Raw genomic sequence first — 17,181 nt, forward strand, 5'->3', positions numbered from 1 at the left:
CTGTGGTCAGCTGGCATTAGGAGCAGGATTTCATACTTAAATTAAAAAAATGAGAAAGTAACCTTCCCGTCTCACTCGAGTAAAATCTTTAAAACCTGTGAAATCAAAGTAAGCCGGGATATACAGAGCTGCAGCAAATAGTGGCCCAGGAGGACTACAGAAGTGCTCCAGCTGTTTGCTGTGACTTATTTCAAAGGGTACTGCTGGCATTTGAATTGAGAAGGTGGGGAGGGGGAGGGGAAGGAAAAGGAAGGGGGATGGAGGTCAATATACAGGGTTTGAAGGACCCTGACTTCATCAACTTTTAAGAAAGAAGCCTGCAGCCTGTGGTCGGTCATAGGGATTTTTTTGTTCCTAGGGTTTGGCACAGTATCTTAGCCTGCAAACCTACAAAGCTATGCTGAAAGAGGGCGACTGCTGCCCCTCGCCCCATTATTAAAGAAAAAAAAGTTTGTAAAAGGTGAGTGGGCGTTGTTTGTAGTGTGCGCATCTGATTATTTTTTAAACAACTCCATGTGAATATTTAATATTTTTATCTTTATTCAGCCAACTGTTGTGGCTAATTATTCCATTATTCTATTTGGCACCTGGCCATCTGAAAGTCTCCTATTTATTGTGAGCCTAAAGTCTCCTTTTGAAAAAAAACTGTCCTGCTTTTGAGGTTGTCAGGCTCAGCAGTGCCCTACGCCTGGCCTGGTGCTCCATGTACTTGTTTTAGACAGAATGGTAGTACAAGGGCCTTGCCTTTTGACATCTCTAAATTCTATCTAGATACAAATACTATAAATTGGTGTAGCCTGACAATTGAAAGAACTGGATGATGGGGAGTTGGATTACCAGATTTAACATACAAGTAGATAGATGAAGCTCAAACTGCTCTTTTGCTTGGTAACCCTACACAAAACAAAGAGAGATGTGGTGGCACCAACAGTTAACTAAGTCTTATTAGAACCTTCACCTTGTGCTAGCTTTGCTCCAGCATGGAGGAAGTGACCCTGACAGTCAGATTACTATCAGTATTACTTACACCACTAGCAGCATAGTTTTCTTTAGCTTTCGATAACGCATCACTTACTCTTCTAAAATTTAACATCTAGGTAGAAAAAACAACTTCCCTCCTAAACATTCTAATTGCCCCCACCCCTTTACCTCCCCCTTCATTGTCCACATGCCAAAGGACATTGCACACTTATAGGCAGGCATCTACCAAAAAGCCTTTCAATGACTGGGTCTGTTTTCTTCTCTCTCTCTCTCTCTCTCTCTCTCTCACACACACACACACACACACACACACACACACACACAGCTGGCTTTGGGGCCTAAAAATTGCCTTAAGGGGAGAAAACAGGTTAGCATGTATTGCATTCCTTCCTGTGGCTATGTTCCCCCATATAAATTGTTCTACTCTACATTACAATACAACAACCCTTTTAAAATGAAGTATACCCAGCTTTGGAAGCTGCGGATTCTGTTCTCTGAGAGTTTTAAAACTCCTACATAGAAAAACTTTGTTAAACGATAAACCTAAACTTTACCCTATGTTACAGGCCAAAGTACTCAGCTAGTATCTCAGGAATGTGCAAAAAAGGGCAATTTAACACCTTGCTTGAGTCAACTGCTTGATTTCTGAACATGATTTCAGTTGTACTTGTGACCATTTTTTTTAACCGCTTGATTTCATGTTCAGGGTTTGATGACTTTAGAACCTGGTGGCCTTCACGAGAGATAAAACCCTTTCACATAGGCAGCACTTAGTCAGATCACTTTCTTTATTGATCTCAAAGATAAAAAGAAACTATAAAACACATTCAAAAGTAATACACAAGGAATTCTAAAAATGAAGCATGTGTCATGGTAAAATGTTTTCTTTAAAAAAAAAAGAAACCCACAAAAAACAAACAAAAAACACTGCATGCAATTACATTGTAACTTTCAATAGGGGAAACAGTATTAGAGTGACATAGTAATGATGGTCCAGGAATTTGCAAAAGGCAAATTGGTCCAATTAAAAAATACATTACCCTAAGAAATGCTTGCCTCTTTCAAAAAGGGAAATAGCAATTTTAGATTCTTTTGTTCTAAATTAGTGACTTTAGAAAAGGGAGGGGCCAACCTTTTCAGCTGGTATACCACAAAGTAAGCCCTACCCCTGCTCCCAGTGCCACTCCAATCCCCTTGCTCCGTTCTCTCTTCCCTTCCCAATCTGTTGCTTTGGCTCTCTCCTCCCTGTCCATCACCTGTGATGCGCGTTGTGGGTTGGCCGCCTCTAGTTTAGGGCATTTACTTGCTTGACTGCTGTTCTACCTCCTATAGGTTTTTACTTTTAAATAGGTGACAGCTATCTGGAACTATGATTTTTTTTCCCCCCAATAGAACACACAGCATATTAGATTAATAGATTTTATTAATTCAAAGTAGTGTTGATTCAATAATTCCAAACATCTTGATTCTTAATATTAGAACTGAATTAACATTTCTGTTTTTATGAATGTTGTTAACATTCTTAAAAGTTCTGGACCCTCCCAGAATTTTTAATTGTTGCTGATTTGTGCTGTTAAAGTTTTCAGCTCTGGTCAGCAACTCCCTTCATGCCCATTAACTTCAGCTTGAAAGTTCCCCACTATTACTTGTTTCAGGGGTTCTTTTCCACAAGAGAAGACCCTTGGTCACTCAGCTCACATGCTGAAGCACTCATCTGAAACTGGTTCCAGGAAGTCTGCATGCAGACAGCTACAGACTAGGCTGAGACGGCTTGCTGATACAGACACAGAAGGGAGGCTGCAGCGGCTAAGTGGTCAAAAACGTTTACTTTATTATGTTCCATGACAATCATTAAAACTTCAGTAGGAAGCATCTTCTAAAATGAATTTTTTATTTTTTTTATATATATATATTTTTTTTTTTTATTTTTTTTTTTTAAAAACACACATTTCATTCCTCTTCCCCTATCATTTTGCCAAAATTTGCTTGGTTCAGAGACTACCTGTAAAAGCTCTTATCATAGATGCTCCATGCTATAGGCTAAGAGTAAAAGAATGTTGGCCTCTGCTAGATCATTCATGGCAGGAAGCTTGCTGTTGCCCACTTCTGTGTTGGCAATGACTTCCAGCTTTTAACTTTGTTTTAAGAATGGTTTTAATCAATTGCTTTTTATTTAGTTAATTTAATGTGCATCAACAACCTCTAAAATTCAGAAAACATTATCAAAACCTTTAAAAGACAGGCTGTACTGTAATCAGTCGTTGTCAGATCAACTTATTACAACTTTCATAATATACAGAGATGAACAATAGTTTAGTACTTCTTGAAGATTACCCTAGTGCTATATTTATATTCTACATGATTTACCAGGTATATCTGGCTGCTGATTTAACATACAGGATTTTGGTGATGCAAAATTCCATTCAAATCTCTCCTTTCAGGTATATCATTCCACTGACTACATACACTAATTTTCCTCTAACAGGTCTTGTGCATTAATAAAATCATGACTGCTGTCAACATTCACTTGAAGGACACTCAAGGTTTGCGTTTATTTCCAGTAGCTTTCATCTTGTTCTGGAGTATCACAAGCCAAGCTTTCAAACATTTATCCTTAAGCAAAGTTAGCATGCTTCTCAGGTGACAGAAGGGTTTTTTCTTTTTCTTTTGGAGGGAGGGGAGAATGAGATAATTATTTGGGTAGGGTATAATGCAGAACCACAATCCTTAACCACCAGGAAAAACCAAAGCACAAATTATCTGGTTTTCCATATCTGTTCCAGCCTTCACAACAGTAACTTGGCCATGGTGTTGAGGCCATGGCCTCATTGGATTGATTCTTGGAGCCCTCTCTTTCCTTTCACATCCAGGATTCCCATCCTGCCCAAACTCTGCCAAGAATATTGGGATCTGTTGCTTGGTCTATAAGGCACTTCACTTGTGTCTCTTCTGTAAGACCGTCTTCTGGTTCTTTGGCTCGGATGTTTTGATCTCTGGTACCCCGAGCCACAGCTACATAATCACGGTATGCAAGTGACTTCTCATGGCCCAGTCGCAGCTCTTCACTAAAATAAAGAGCATGAAGATATAAATATACTCCTGACTTAAAAGAAAGAAAATCTGGATGTTCAGAATTAAAAGCCTGATCTTATGAGCCTTGAGAACCCTACCCCCCAGTTCTCAATAGCAATTCAGAAGATCACATCAGTGGCTGATGACCTCAGCCTTCCTTCTTCATCAGTGAGCATTTAACATGCCTATCTTCATCCTGAAACGGTCTTTGATTAGAGAGGAGGGGATGAAACAGAACAAGCGAGTGAAAATATCCACCATGCTGCTTCTCTCATCCCAACTTCATCTCCCTCCTTGACCTGCCTGGTGCTTATCTACAGGAAGCATCTTGCTGCAGCTTTCAAAGTCAGCCCCAGCAGCAGAGGTTAGGGCAGAAAGAAGCTGACTCCTCATGTGACATTTCACATTCAGCAACAAAAAAATGCAGTCAAACCTACTACTACCCCAGTTTTCCCAGGAAACAATATCAGTTAAAGTATTTGTATTTTAAACAAGCTTCTTGGATTTTTGTACCCACCCAAAATGATTTTTAAAAAGGAAGTAGGGATGAAAAGCACCGATTGTACTTTAAATGAACTTTAAAACATAATTTTTGTCCTGAGCCAAACTTGCCTTACTCAAGATTTTAGTCTGTCTGGTCATCAGGTTCTCAGGGAATCTGATTTTATTTATTGATCTTTCAAAATTAGGTAGCTTACTTCCATACTTAGACACCACTGCTGGACCACTATTTGAAAAGAACCAATCCATTCCAATTCCATCTCTAGCCCCAAATTTGTATGCAGAACATACAAACAGCTAATGGGGATGAGGAGTTCACTCAACTTGCATGTCACCAAAAACAGTAAAAATGCTCAAATGTGCAAGATACTAGGTATTTGAGCTTGCAGGGTAATTCAAAGAGCTCAGGTGTGCACCAAAATATTTCACCCTGCCAAGTTTCTTGAAATGACAAAATTCCACCATCTCTGCCTTGTCTTTGTTGCTATTAAATGTGAAGGTAGCAAGTCTAACCCTTTAAAGAATGCAAAGGTTCTTATTAGAGTGCTTTGACATCAAGGGAGAGAGACTCTTACCAGGTGATTGCTGCTGGATTGGAACCAGCTAACTTTCTTTTGACACAATTGACTTTCTGCAAGGGATACCAGTTTACTTCACATGTGTTTACTTCCTTTAGCCACGTGCCTCCTTTCTTCAGCAGTCTCAGTTCAAAATTCTAACAAAAAAAAAAAACACCAATATTTTTGCTCCAGTTAATAGTTACCATGTGTATCACGCGCATGCACACACATGAGTTAACATTCTAACACATCCACCCACCACATCCTCAGTAAGTTAGTAAATAAAATGAGCTGCAAATAAAGTGGAACACAGAATATTTAGAGGAAATCTGCCTGTGGCTTAACAGTTACTTTACAGCCAAAAATGTGATTAACATTTGTGTCTTTGCAGGTTCATAAGAGTGGATAAAAGAAACTGTCTTAAGTGACGTTTCAAGTTTTGCTTCCTTTGAAGACTGGAAGAATTTACAGTATGTAATGACATTTGTCTTTAGAAAATTCTATGCTTATAGTATATTTTACAGGTAGAGTGAAATATGCTCTAATATAATTCAATGTTACAGGTTTTGGAAGTGTTTTCATAAAGAATAATTTCAGGTACAGTGTTACTTTACATGAAATCAGGAGGATATTCTGGTTCATAGGACAGACAAAATACTTATATTATGTGGGTTAGTAGCATATCGCCACTGTGAAATCTCCAAATACAAGATCATTCACATGGCAATTAAATAATTCTGAACAGCAACCAGTAAGAGCTGTTGTTCTCATCATTACAAAATACTAGCATGTCATTTTAAATGCTTTAAGAACTCTGTTTCTGTCAGGTTCTTGGAGCATTCTACAAACCAACACTGAAGATTAGAGAGAAAAAAGGAACCACTGAGCTGAGCACTAGGTAATAGTTCCTTGTCTTATCAAGGACAAAACTAATCAAAAACTAGTCACCCTGGCTGCTTACAGATGTTAAAACCCCCCTGTAAAAACTGCACTTTACCAGTAGCAGCAGCATGCTAGTTCAACCTGGATCCGCAGCCTCTGTATGGATCAATCAGCTATTAGATAAAAGCGCCAAAAAAGTCCCACTAAAGTGCCTGATCTATACAGATGTTGGACAAGTCAGGTCCAACTAACACGATGCCTCTTCTGGGCATGTGCTAGGCTTGGCACAGGAATGTGCCAAGTTTAAATAAAGCACTGTTTTGTTTTTTAACATCTGGAAGCAGCCCTTGTGCCTTTGCATAAAGGCAAAAGGAACTAAAAAAAAAACTTACCTTCCAGTCTAAGGAAGGTTCTTTTACAAACACATCCATGGTGTTGATGAGGAGGTCTGGATCTTTGCGATATGCTCTTAGGGCATGTGTCATTATGCTGTAGATGAGACCTGATTCTTTCATTGGCAACATAAGATTAATGAACTGGCGTGTTAAACGAAAAGGCATCAACTCTGGCACTGGCAGCATCTAAGTAAGAACAAGGATTTTGAAAAAGTAAAAATGATGCATTAAGAAGCCTTGAAACTAAAGGTTCAGAAAGATACATCTGTTTAAACTTTGTTGGTTACTTAAAATAATTTTCCAATGCGGACCTTAAAACCAGGAATACTCTCAGCTTCAAATTAAGACTATGAATATTTATTGTTTCAAAGCAGGAATAAGCAATATCATCTTATCTACAAAAGATGTCAAATACTAACTGATCTTTAAAACATTTTTGTGGCTACAGGCCTTAGAATTCCATATTAGCTTGGCCAAGGATATCTGGAAAAGAAAAACCTGTTCTAATGACAATTAAGAGCCATTTGTAAAGCTTGTCATGCAACAAAACATCCTCAGAAAGGAGATTACCAAATTGAGAACAACAAAAATGTAATTCCATCCAATATATTAAAAAAAAAAAAGAAATAATTTTGTTGTTCTTACAACAAATTTGTTGTTCTTACACAAAATTACAAAGGAATTGTAAGAACTACCTGTGTGGCACCAGTAAACTTTGTTAAACTTTGTTGTGTGGTAAGAATTACCTGTGTGGCAGAACCAAATGCATATCCAAAGTCTATTCCGATGATGCCACCCGTCTCTGTATTAATCATAAAGTTGGACAGATGTCTATCTCCAATGCCGAGAATCCAGTGGCTGATGCAAATCAGTGCATGAGAACTGGTAAAATGGGAGCGCAGAGACAGAAAGGCCTCAGGAGCTGTACTCATTTTAACAAAGGCTCTCCTTAAAGAAAAAAAGTCATAGGCTATTCATAAATGTCACATCAAAGTTAGTTTCAAAAGTCAGTTATTGACAGCACATCTACCTTAACAGATCTTCTGGAACACGGTTTTCTCTGTTTCTGAAAGACATGACTGTTTCTGTGCGACTGGCTCTTCTGAAAGTCAAAGAATGCACTAGTTACTGAAACTTTCCAGTGAGAGGATTAACATTAGAAAACACTGGGTACTTCCCTGGAGAGATTAGGGAGTGTCAGATTCAGACAAAACACTATTCACAAAGGGGTTACCCCCAAATTCAAAGAGAAGGCAGCAAAGCTTGATTTGCTCTTAGGAATACATGGTTGGTTTGTTTCCACACTTCCAGCCAGTCTTTCCTTGAGTGTGTCTCCTACTTATCAACCCAGCTATAACATAATTTAAAGGAAACTAGGGATGAAATAAAATGGAGGGGGGCAGGGAGAAACTGATGTCCAATAGTATTTCTGTATTAACATCTTAACAATAAAGTGTGATTAGACACTGGTTAGCTCTCAAAGCATGTATTGAGACCACACACTCACCACATCAGGCATCATCATGCAACATCACCCCCTCTCAAACAGGAAGTAGTACAGATGTGTTTGCATAGTGCTGTGTCTAGACTAGTTAGGTCTTAGAGGGAGATCTAATTAACCTGCTTGTTAGCCACACTGAGGTTCCTACACTACTTCCACTGTGCACTTCTGTACCATCCTGTCTAGTCTGGCAAATGAGCAGTAAAAGCATGCCCAGTTTCTCTGGAATTTAAACTCTCCAGCAAGTACACAAAAATAGATCTAAAAAGCCTTGTCTATTAAAAAATAATCAGGTAAGTGAAAGGCATAATGCAAATCATTTAAACAGTTTCTGGGCTGTCAGAGGTGGATGAGAAACATTTACTGCCTGCACAGCTCAGTATTGGAGCTTGGCAGAGAATGGAAGTTTGTTTTGTGGAGGATTTTAGAAATGTGGTTTCTTTCTGATTTGGAATAAAATCCAAAAATTCTGAAACAGAACTGTCCTTCCCTATCCAGCTTTACAGCTTCCCTGGAGCCAGAGAACCTAAAAGCATGAACTGCAGAGGAGCCACTAGTCTGGGAGTCAGAGCTGCCAGACAGGCTGCCAAGAAGCAAGGTGAACATACTGGTTTCTGGTGCAATTTCTTCAATATCAAGACAGTTCCACAGAACACCACATGTTTTTGCCAATTTTGCCAGTGGCTCTAGCCATTATGTTATAATGCAAACAGATTTCCTGGAAATTACTATGTGTATTGTAAATTTAAAATATAAGTCATAAGCAACTCTTTTAATTTTTTTAAAGACTTACTTGTACGCAGGCATAATTAATGTGTTTAAGTCAGCAAGCCCGGATGCTCTTCATCCAAGGGTGCTGAAGGAATTGGCCAGTGTCATAGAGTCACTGTCATGGCTGTTTGAACACTTTTGGTGCTCTGGTCAGGTCCCAGAGGACTGGAAAAGGGCCAATGTGGTCTCTATTTTCAAGAAGGGTAGGAAGGAGGATCCAGGTAATGATAGGCTGGTTAGTCTCACCTCCATCCTTGCGGAAAAACTTTGAAAAAATTATCAAGGATCACATTTGTGGGAGGCCAGCAGGAAAAATAATACTGAAAGGCAACCAGCACAGGTTCATAAGTAGATCCTGCCTGACCAAACTTGTTTCTTTTTATGACCAGGTCACAGCATGCTTAGATGCAGGAGTTGAGGTAGATGTCATCTACTGGGATTTTAAGGCCTTTGATAAAGTACCTCATCCTATTCTCATAAACAAACTGAGCAGCTGTGACATAGATGATTACACGGTCAGGTGGGTGGCAAATTGGCTTAAGGGTTGCACCCAAAGAGTGGTGGTAGATGGATTGGTATCGATCTGGAAAGATGTGGGCAGTGGGGTTCCTCAAGGCTCGGTCCTTGGACCTGTGCTATTCAATGTCTTCTCTGCACACTCTCCAAGCTGCTGATGAACTCTGTCCAAATTCACAGATGACACGAAATTACGGGGTAAAGTTAACACACTAGTGGGAAGGGATCAAATCCAGGCAGACCTGGACAGGTTGGAAAAGTGGGCAGAAAACAATAGGATGCAGTTCAACAAAGACAAGTGCAAAGTTCTGCATCTAGGGAGAAGGAATCACCAACACACCTATAGGCTAGGGGATGACCTTCTCAGCAACACAGCAGCAGAAAGGGATCTCAGAGTCATAGTTGACTCCATGATGAATATGAGCCATCAATATGATGAAGTAATTAGTAAAGCTAACTACACTCTATCATGCATTAGCAGGTGCATCATGAACAGGTCCAGGGGACTTCCTCTCTATGCAGCATTGGTCAGGCCGCAGTTGAAACACTGCATCCTGTTCTGGGTGCTGTACTTCAAGAGGGATGTGGATAACCTTGAGAGGGTCCAGAGGAGGGCCACTCATACGGTCAGGGGCCTGCAGGTAAGGCCCTACAAGGAGAGACTGAGGGACCTGGATCTCTTCAGCCTCTGCAAGAGAAGGCTGAGAGGGCATCGGGATCTTGTGGCCGCTTAGAAATTCATAGGGTGCGGGGGGCAGCAAGAAATTGGAGATGCTCTGTTTACCAGGGCACCCCTTGGAATAACCAGGAACAACGGCCACAAACTGACAGAGAACAGATTAAGGCTGGACATCAGGAAGAACTTTTTTTACAGTAAGGGTTGCCAGAATCTGGAACGGGCTTCTAAGGGAGGCGGTGCTCTCCCCTACCTTGGGGGTCTTTAAGAGGAAACTGGACAAGCACCTGGTTGGGTTCATATGAGCTCAGCGCTCTTTCCTGCCCAGGGCAGGGGGTCAGACTTGATCTATTGAGGTCCCTTCCCACTCTAACAACTGTAAAACTACGAAACTATGCTTGTACACAAACTTACTTGTACATAGGCATATAACGTGCAAAGTCTTCTATCTTCCCACCAGCCATCTTAGACAGCCATTCGTTATAGGCAAACAAAGGTCCTTTCTCACTGCAGACAAAGAAAAGAACTGGTGAGTTATCCACAATTCCTCATCATCCTAGTCTTAAAGCAGCTGTCCACAGACTGCACCTCTGCTCCTCCTTTTATAACAGGCTAAGGAGGGCTAGGACAAGTCAATAAATGAACAGGCAGCCTCCAAAGAATGCACTGTTCCTGTAGAAAGTGAACTAGTGGTCCACTAAGATAGTGTTCTTCACTCAGGAGGACAAAAAAAAGGCTGGGTCTTTAAAGCTGTCTGAAGGTTCCTGCTCTGACATTGGGCCATCAGGTCACACTCTGCCTTCATTTTTAATATAGGAACAGTTGCTGGGTTTTAGTGTAAGACACTAAAATTTCCATATACTGACTTTACAGATCAGGCTTTTCTTTTCTGCTTTTCTTGCTTCTAAACAAGTTCAAGTGGAAACAGACATTGCCTTTGTGCCATCATAAAAAATTCTTTATGGTGGCACAAAGGCCAGGCAAACAGATGCCCATTATACCTGTTGCTGCACCACACAAATGCCCAAAATTTGTGGCCATAAAAGAGGTAATAGTTTTTGCCACTTTATTGTGGCAGATACCAGTCAGCTTTGTGGTGGGAAAGCAACGTTAGCCCGGAGCTGCCTGTGCTCTCCAGCCACCCAGGGCAGCCAGTCCTGGGGTCTGAGGAGCCCCATCCAACACACCCCAGGAATTCCTGCACAGGATCAGGTGCTTTCAAGCCCCAAGTATGCCTGCCCAGCTTAGAGATGTATTTGAGGGAAAGCTAGGGTTTCCTGCTTGCAGACATGCATCCAGGGCAATCTCCAGGGCAGTGGGAACCCAAGCTTTCCCCAACTTACAGACATGCACTCCTAGGGAAAGCCAGGGTATCCCACTTGCAGAGGTGTGCCCTGGGCAATCTTGAGGGAGGGCATACCTCTGTAAGCAGGGAGTCCTGGCTTTCCCTGCTTACAGAGATGTGCACAAGAGATTCTCTGGGGCACATGGGGAATACGTTTCCTGTTGTCGCACATGGTTCCTGTTGTCCCCTGCCTGATGTGGGACAATGAGAGATGCCTGTTTCACCCTGTGGCAGGGCACATGCACCACGGCTGATCCTCTTTATTTGGCAATGTCTGTTTTTACTCTTAGATTCTAAAGTGCCACTAAGCTCTACCTTCTGCCTCACTCAAGAGTAAAGCACTTCACAAATTAATGAACTAGATAAATAATGCAAAGACTGATTTGGCAAAAACAGCAGCTTTAACCTGAGGAAAAGGGAAACTTCACAGTTCTCACCTCTACCAAAAAATGCCTACAGATCCATAACGATTTCTTATACAAGAGAGAGAGTTCAATGTCTTAACTGCAGGGCAACACCTCTAATGCACTATACTGGCCAAATGAATAAGATTTCCTTATTTAATTTATGGGCCTGGGTACATGTTCCAGTCTTGGCCCAGAAGCAAGACAGCTAGCAAATATACAGTATTGGCATGACTCACTGAGGCAAGCCTGAATAGACATGTTTCATGGGAAAAGAGTAATTAAACCAATTTCTGAATTCCAAAACCCTCAGAAGAGGCTACAAAGAGGTTGAAAAACTAGAATTAATCTATAATTCCAGTAATTTAATGCTTCTTTAACAAGAGAGATAAAAACCCTAAAACATCTACTATCCAGCGTTCATACACAGTCGAAGCTTATTTCAGCTTAGACTCACAGTTCATATGGGCCAATTTTCTGAAGTACTGACCAACTGCTGAACACATGACTTTCGAAGTCTTCCCCCTCCCATTCCCCACTGCCCTACGTCCACTGTCTGCCTATTCCAATCATGAGATCAGAATCCTGCACTTGTAAATTCATAATCTGCTGATAAGGAAATGGGTGAGGATGATGTCACAAATGATGATCAACTTCTTGTTTAAACAAGCTGGGTGGAGGATATTACAGGTGCAATGGCACTCATTAAACAAACAACTGCCAATTACTGATTTGGGTCAGGAAGTACGAAAGACTCCATTGCTTACAGATATATTCTCATAAGATAAATTGAATCTTATAAAAAGCCAAGTAGACCTTGTTTCACGCAGGCAGTTAAACCCAGAGTCACCTGCAATAGTCAGCTTTTTCTTCTTCTGACATGTTACTATGAAGGAAGTTCTTTAAGGTACAGGTATTTGGTAGCCATTCAATCAGTCCTAACCTGGAATAAAAGAAATCCAGAGCGTGAATAGAGAGCCCATAGTTTAACTAAAGAGGAGCAATACAAGTGGGAAGCAGCATGGTCCTCATGTAATAGATCACAGGACTTGGATTCACCTCTGGACTTAATTCCTATGCCCCGATTCATAGAAAGACTTGCCCCAATATGTGGAATATCAAAGCAAAAGCCTTGATATAACTGCTTCAGGGCAACTGAGCCCAGAAAGAAATGATCTTCTCCCAGAAAGAAATTACCTTGGACTGGAATCCAAGTAAAAATGTCCCAGGTTAAGGGACATTTACCTTGGAACTGCACCAAGTAGTCTCCATACCCTCAACCCCCCTTCCGAGGCAGCTGGGGTCTTCCCAGGTTATCCTGTTCATGCCCATGAACTCAGGAGGCTAAAGTGGAACTTGGACAAAGGCAAAATTTAGGCACTTAAGAGTGCAATCCTCAAACTGCACCTGAAATTCACAGGTGCCTAAGTTTTTGCCAATAAAGTCCCCATGACCCAGAAGTTCTATTTCTGCAAATGTCCAGGACTGCTGCCACCATGGTGGGGCTGAAAAGTTCAGCACCCATTTCATGCCCAAGCCCAGTCAATGATCCTTAGGCTAGACATTCATGTCATTCTCCTCTTGAGGGATCCTGTCCAGGTGTACTTATGCTTATAGGATTAAGTTCCACATAAACTAGCAGTCACTGCCACTTGCATTAAAAGACAAGACCAGAGAAGGTAGTGATGATACCCCTCTCCCCCTTTTATCCAACAGCTTGATGCAGTAATTCTTACAGTGCTGCGGGACCTTGGGGTGCCTTGAGATGCTTTCAAGTGGTTGCGGGGTGCCACACAATGGATGTGCAAATGATTCACAAGATAGAACAAGAAATTTCAAATAGGAATCCACAGTGTTAAAAACATTCTGACTAGTTGTGGTCTGAGGTCTCTGCAAGAGCAAAATTGCTCTAGTATTTTTTCATAGTAAAAAAATGAATGGAAGCTAAGAGCTGGCATTTTACGAGGAGTGCCCTGAGTCTAATGAGGGGCGTCTCAAGTGTAAAAAAATTGGTTTTTACACTGGTTTAAATGCTGGTTTAGTGGTAGCAAAAGGGAGACATGTGCCCAACCCAGCCTGAGAAACTCAAACCCATTTCTCCCAAGAGAATATTCTAACCAGCTGTTCTGGACAAGGGGCACTCTCCACTTTGGCTGCTGAAGCTCTGCCACTTAAAAAGATGCAACAATCACTAACCCAGAAAGAGAGCAAACATGACTAACCCTGCAATTAGCATGCTTATGAGGGACAGGAGGGTCCTAGCTTCTAATCCATGGTTTCTGGGTAAGAACTTTACTACAAGCACAAACACACTAAAAAATAATTGCCAGCAAAAGTTCAATTCGTAAACATTCATCAGTAACAGTCTAAATTTTTAACTCTTTGGTTTCATAAAGCAAAATTTTCAGAACCAGAAGCAAAATGAAAAAGAAAAAAAGTAGAATCCATGTTTAGTATATCAACATTCCATTTCCCAGCAGAAGGAAATTACATGACTTTTGACATAAGGCGCTCTATCCAAATTTCTACCTGGTTGTCATGGGTATGACTTGGTAGGTTTTTATTTGCATATTCCTTTGGCTACAGGAAGCATCTTGGGAAAGGATAATATTCATAACATCAAAGAGCTGCTCTATGCGCTGGTCCTGACGGAGATCTTCACCACCTTTGACAAGGAAGGGATACTCCCGTTCATCACTGCCTCGGATGATTATACGCTTTGGTTTCCTCAGGGACTCCATTACTTTGATCTTGGAAGAAGACAAAAAGCAAACCACTATGGCACAGGAACAACATACATAATTGTATCATCATGGTTACTGCTTAGAACTGCAGGACTCTTGCATTCTGGGGAAGCCTGATCATACTGCTGTTGCACCACCAGATAGCTTTAGCTTCACAAATTGAAGCAGAATTTCATGTGGAAACTAATCATCAATGTATATAAAATAACATTATGACAGTCCTTTAATCAATCAGATAAAATCTCTGTTCACTGTCAAATACATCCTCAGCAACTTCTTCCCTGTACCAGGTACCTGACACCCAAAACACTATGCTGAACCATAATTTTGCACTAGAAACTAAAGGAGATTTTGGCCTCAAACTTGTTTACGTACTCGTTCATCAAATCCTGATATTTTTGCATGGTATTCTGGCAATGGTTTCCCTTTACCATCATACTGACCTGGGGAAGGGAGGGAAAAGAAAGAAAAAATAAAACAAATCATCTTCATTTAAATAGAGTCTCTAAACACAGTATATGTAATGATAGACTATTCTGCCAAATATTATGCTATATTAAAGTTAACAGAATATTGTGCTTTAAACTTGATATTTAAGCAAAATAACAGTATGCTATTTTCTGCTTTTTCAGCAGAAAAGCATTCTTTTTCAGCTGTTATATTTGGAAGCCTTATTTATTATGGAGGACAGATCTTATTCAGACTGGAATGCAAATGCATTCCATATATTTTTATTGCAAAACTGCTGGGATCAAGAAACTACATAAAAGTTAAAACTTAAAAAAAAAAAGACATTTAAAGATCACAGTAAAAGCTATGGGATATTTAGCCAGAAAACAGAACCATGGTAGCTTGAGATAATCAAGTCAGTCTCCCTGTAAAGGCAGGATGTAGCACCCTGATGGAGAAAATAAATACCAAAAGGATAGGACACTTTCAGCTAAGAGGAATAGAACTGCGTACAGGTTTCCCTCACTTTATGCTGTACCCATGTTCCTGGAAAACGGCACATAACTCAAATTTGCATAAAGGGAACCCATTTTACAAAGTAACAAATAGAGATACATTTGAAGACCTTGACTGTACTGACCCCCAAACCTATTTCTACCACTTTTACAAGACAACTTTGGTATTCCCCAACAGCAGACAATACACACAAGCACAGGGCACAATCACAACGGGGATGGCAACTACAGAAATACATGTTGCAGACAACGAGCAAGGAGCACAGATCCACAGAGGAGTCTACATTTTGCTGCGCGTCACTCCCACAGTGCACTGCACAAAGGGGCTGACTGCAGGCTTCCACCACACTGATCGTGTAAGAGTGAATTTACCTCACATATAATGAATTTTTGGTATAAAAAAAAAAAGTCATTGCATAAGAGCAAATTTGCATATACAGAACCTACTTAAAGTGAGGGAAACCTGTAGTAAGTACTTCTACATGAGAGCTCACCACCCTTACTGCTGTAGAGAGAACATACCAGGGATCTCCAGTTCATTCCTCCAGAATTCAGCTTTAAACTCGCTCAACCAAGGTGAATATTCTTTCAGATTTCCAGGTTCTTTCTGGCCGTCTCTCATTTTTGCGAGAAGAGCATTTACAATCTTGATGAATTCATTGTCCTTCATATCTAACAGTTTTGAACCTCCTTTCCCAAACTGAGTGTCAAACTCCTTCCCGTAAGCCTGAAGTTGATTTACAAATAAGAGTCACTGTTATTTGTATTACTGCAGTGCCTAGGAGCCATCATGGGCTAGGCGCTGTTATGCTAGGCAATGTGCAAAAAACATGCAGTAAAAAGATGGTGCCTCTTCCAGAAAGTTTATCAGCTAATTAGAAATTCTCTTCACACCAGCAAGATTACACTGTACAGCAGAACCATTTTCATGCAAAAATGTAGCATGGAAACAACATTTTACTACAGTGGTCTATAAAGGACAAGTGAATATCCTGGTGTGTCCATGTAGTAGGAGACAACATTTCCATTGCCCTTACAGAGTATCGGCTCTCTACCCCCTGATTAGCACACATTTATTGCATCACAGACCTATAACTGCAGCATACACTGATTTTCCATGTGTGTGCATGCACACTCACCTCTGAACTAATTAGTCTTTGATCCCCCTTTTTCCCCCTCCATTGATTTGATTCTGTAATTCTTTTTCCTGTTACTTGGAATGCAACAACCAGCGTGGCTTCTTTTTCTTTATGTCTCTCTACTGACACCACCACTTGATATCAGCAGGGACATCCACAACTTTGCCCTCTACCTACCCAAAGATATAAATAAACTACTTATTCTTGAGAAGTAGAGCTAATCAGAAAGGTTATGTTTTCTCATTTGAAGATATCAGCTACCTTCTTCTTCCTTCTCAACCTTTTACAATAGATGTATTGTTACACAAGGACAATTCAACTATTTATAAAACTGAGAGGGTGTACTCTAAATTGTCCTCAAGAATTTAGATGCAACTGAAAAGAAAATAATACTTACACCTGTAAAACAGCCCCATAAGCAGAATAATTTTGGTATGAATGATATAATTATAATTGAGATAAATCAATTACTAAAGTGTAGGACAGTAATCACAGTGCCTCAACTGATATACCTAGCTTCATCTATCATCATCACAAATTAAAATTGCAGCATTCGAGTTCACTCACTCTTATATAACTCAATGTGTAATACAGTTTTAAGTAATTGTTTAATGCATCTTAGCTACAGCTATTTGCAGATGATCTGAAGTTTTATAAAAGTAACTTTCCCCTTTGGTTAAATTGCTAATATTAGATGTTTTCAGGCAATAAACTGCCTGACTTTCCCTA

At 40.4% G+C, this 17,181-nt stretch overlaps 2 protein-coding genes across 8 annotated transcripts in view; one reads left to right on the forward strand and one right to left on the reverse strand.

Moving 5' to 3' along the window:
• The window catches only part of SPIDR (scaffold protein involved in DNA repair), a 357,525-nt gene extending 348,857 nt beyond the window's left edge, over positions 1–8,668 (forward strand). For 6 of the 7 annotated variants that reach the window (XR_003093435.1, XR_003093436.1, XR_003093439.1 and 3 more), the window contains 2 exons: positions 5,506–5,584; positions 8,391–8,668. The gene's annotated coding sequence lies outside the window, so the exon portion shown is untranslated. The remainder of the gene's footprint in view (positions 1–5,505; positions 5,585–8,390) is intronic. The other variant, XR_003093437.1, reaches the window with a different exon arrangement.
• Positions 3,842–17,181, reverse strand: part of PRKDC (protein kinase, DNA-activated, catalytic polypeptide) — a 123,501-nt gene continuing 110,161 nt past the window's right edge. Inside the window, exons 77-86 of the mRNA XM_025201027.1 lie at positions 15,836–16,040; positions 14,724–14,791; positions 14,134–14,354; positions 12,455–12,547; positions 10,270–10,362; positions 7,422–7,493; positions 7,138–7,339; positions 6,389–6,577; positions 5,130–5,269; positions 3,842–4,046 (exon numbers count right to left, since the gene is read on the reverse strand). Of these exons, the coding sequence (XP_025056812.1) occupies positions 3,842–4,046; positions 5,130–5,269; positions 6,389–6,577; positions 7,138–7,339; positions 7,422–7,493; positions 10,270–10,362; positions 12,455–12,547; positions 14,134–14,354; positions 14,724–14,791; positions 15,836–16,040 (1,488 nt within the window). The remainder of the gene's footprint in view (positions 4,047–5,129; positions 5,270–6,388; positions 6,578–7,137; positions 7,340–7,421; positions 7,494–10,269; positions 10,363–12,454; positions 12,548–14,133; positions 14,355–14,723; positions 14,792–15,835; positions 16,041–17,181) is intronic.

The sequence above is a fragment of the Alligator sinensis genome, unplaced genomic scaffold (genome assembly GCF_000455745.1).
Source record: "Alligator sinensis unplaced genomic scaffold, ASM45574v1 scaffold615_1, whole genome shotgun sequence".
In the NCBI taxonomy this organism is placed as follows: Eukaryota; Metazoa; Chordata; order Crocodylia; family Alligatoridae; genus Alligator; species Alligator sinensis.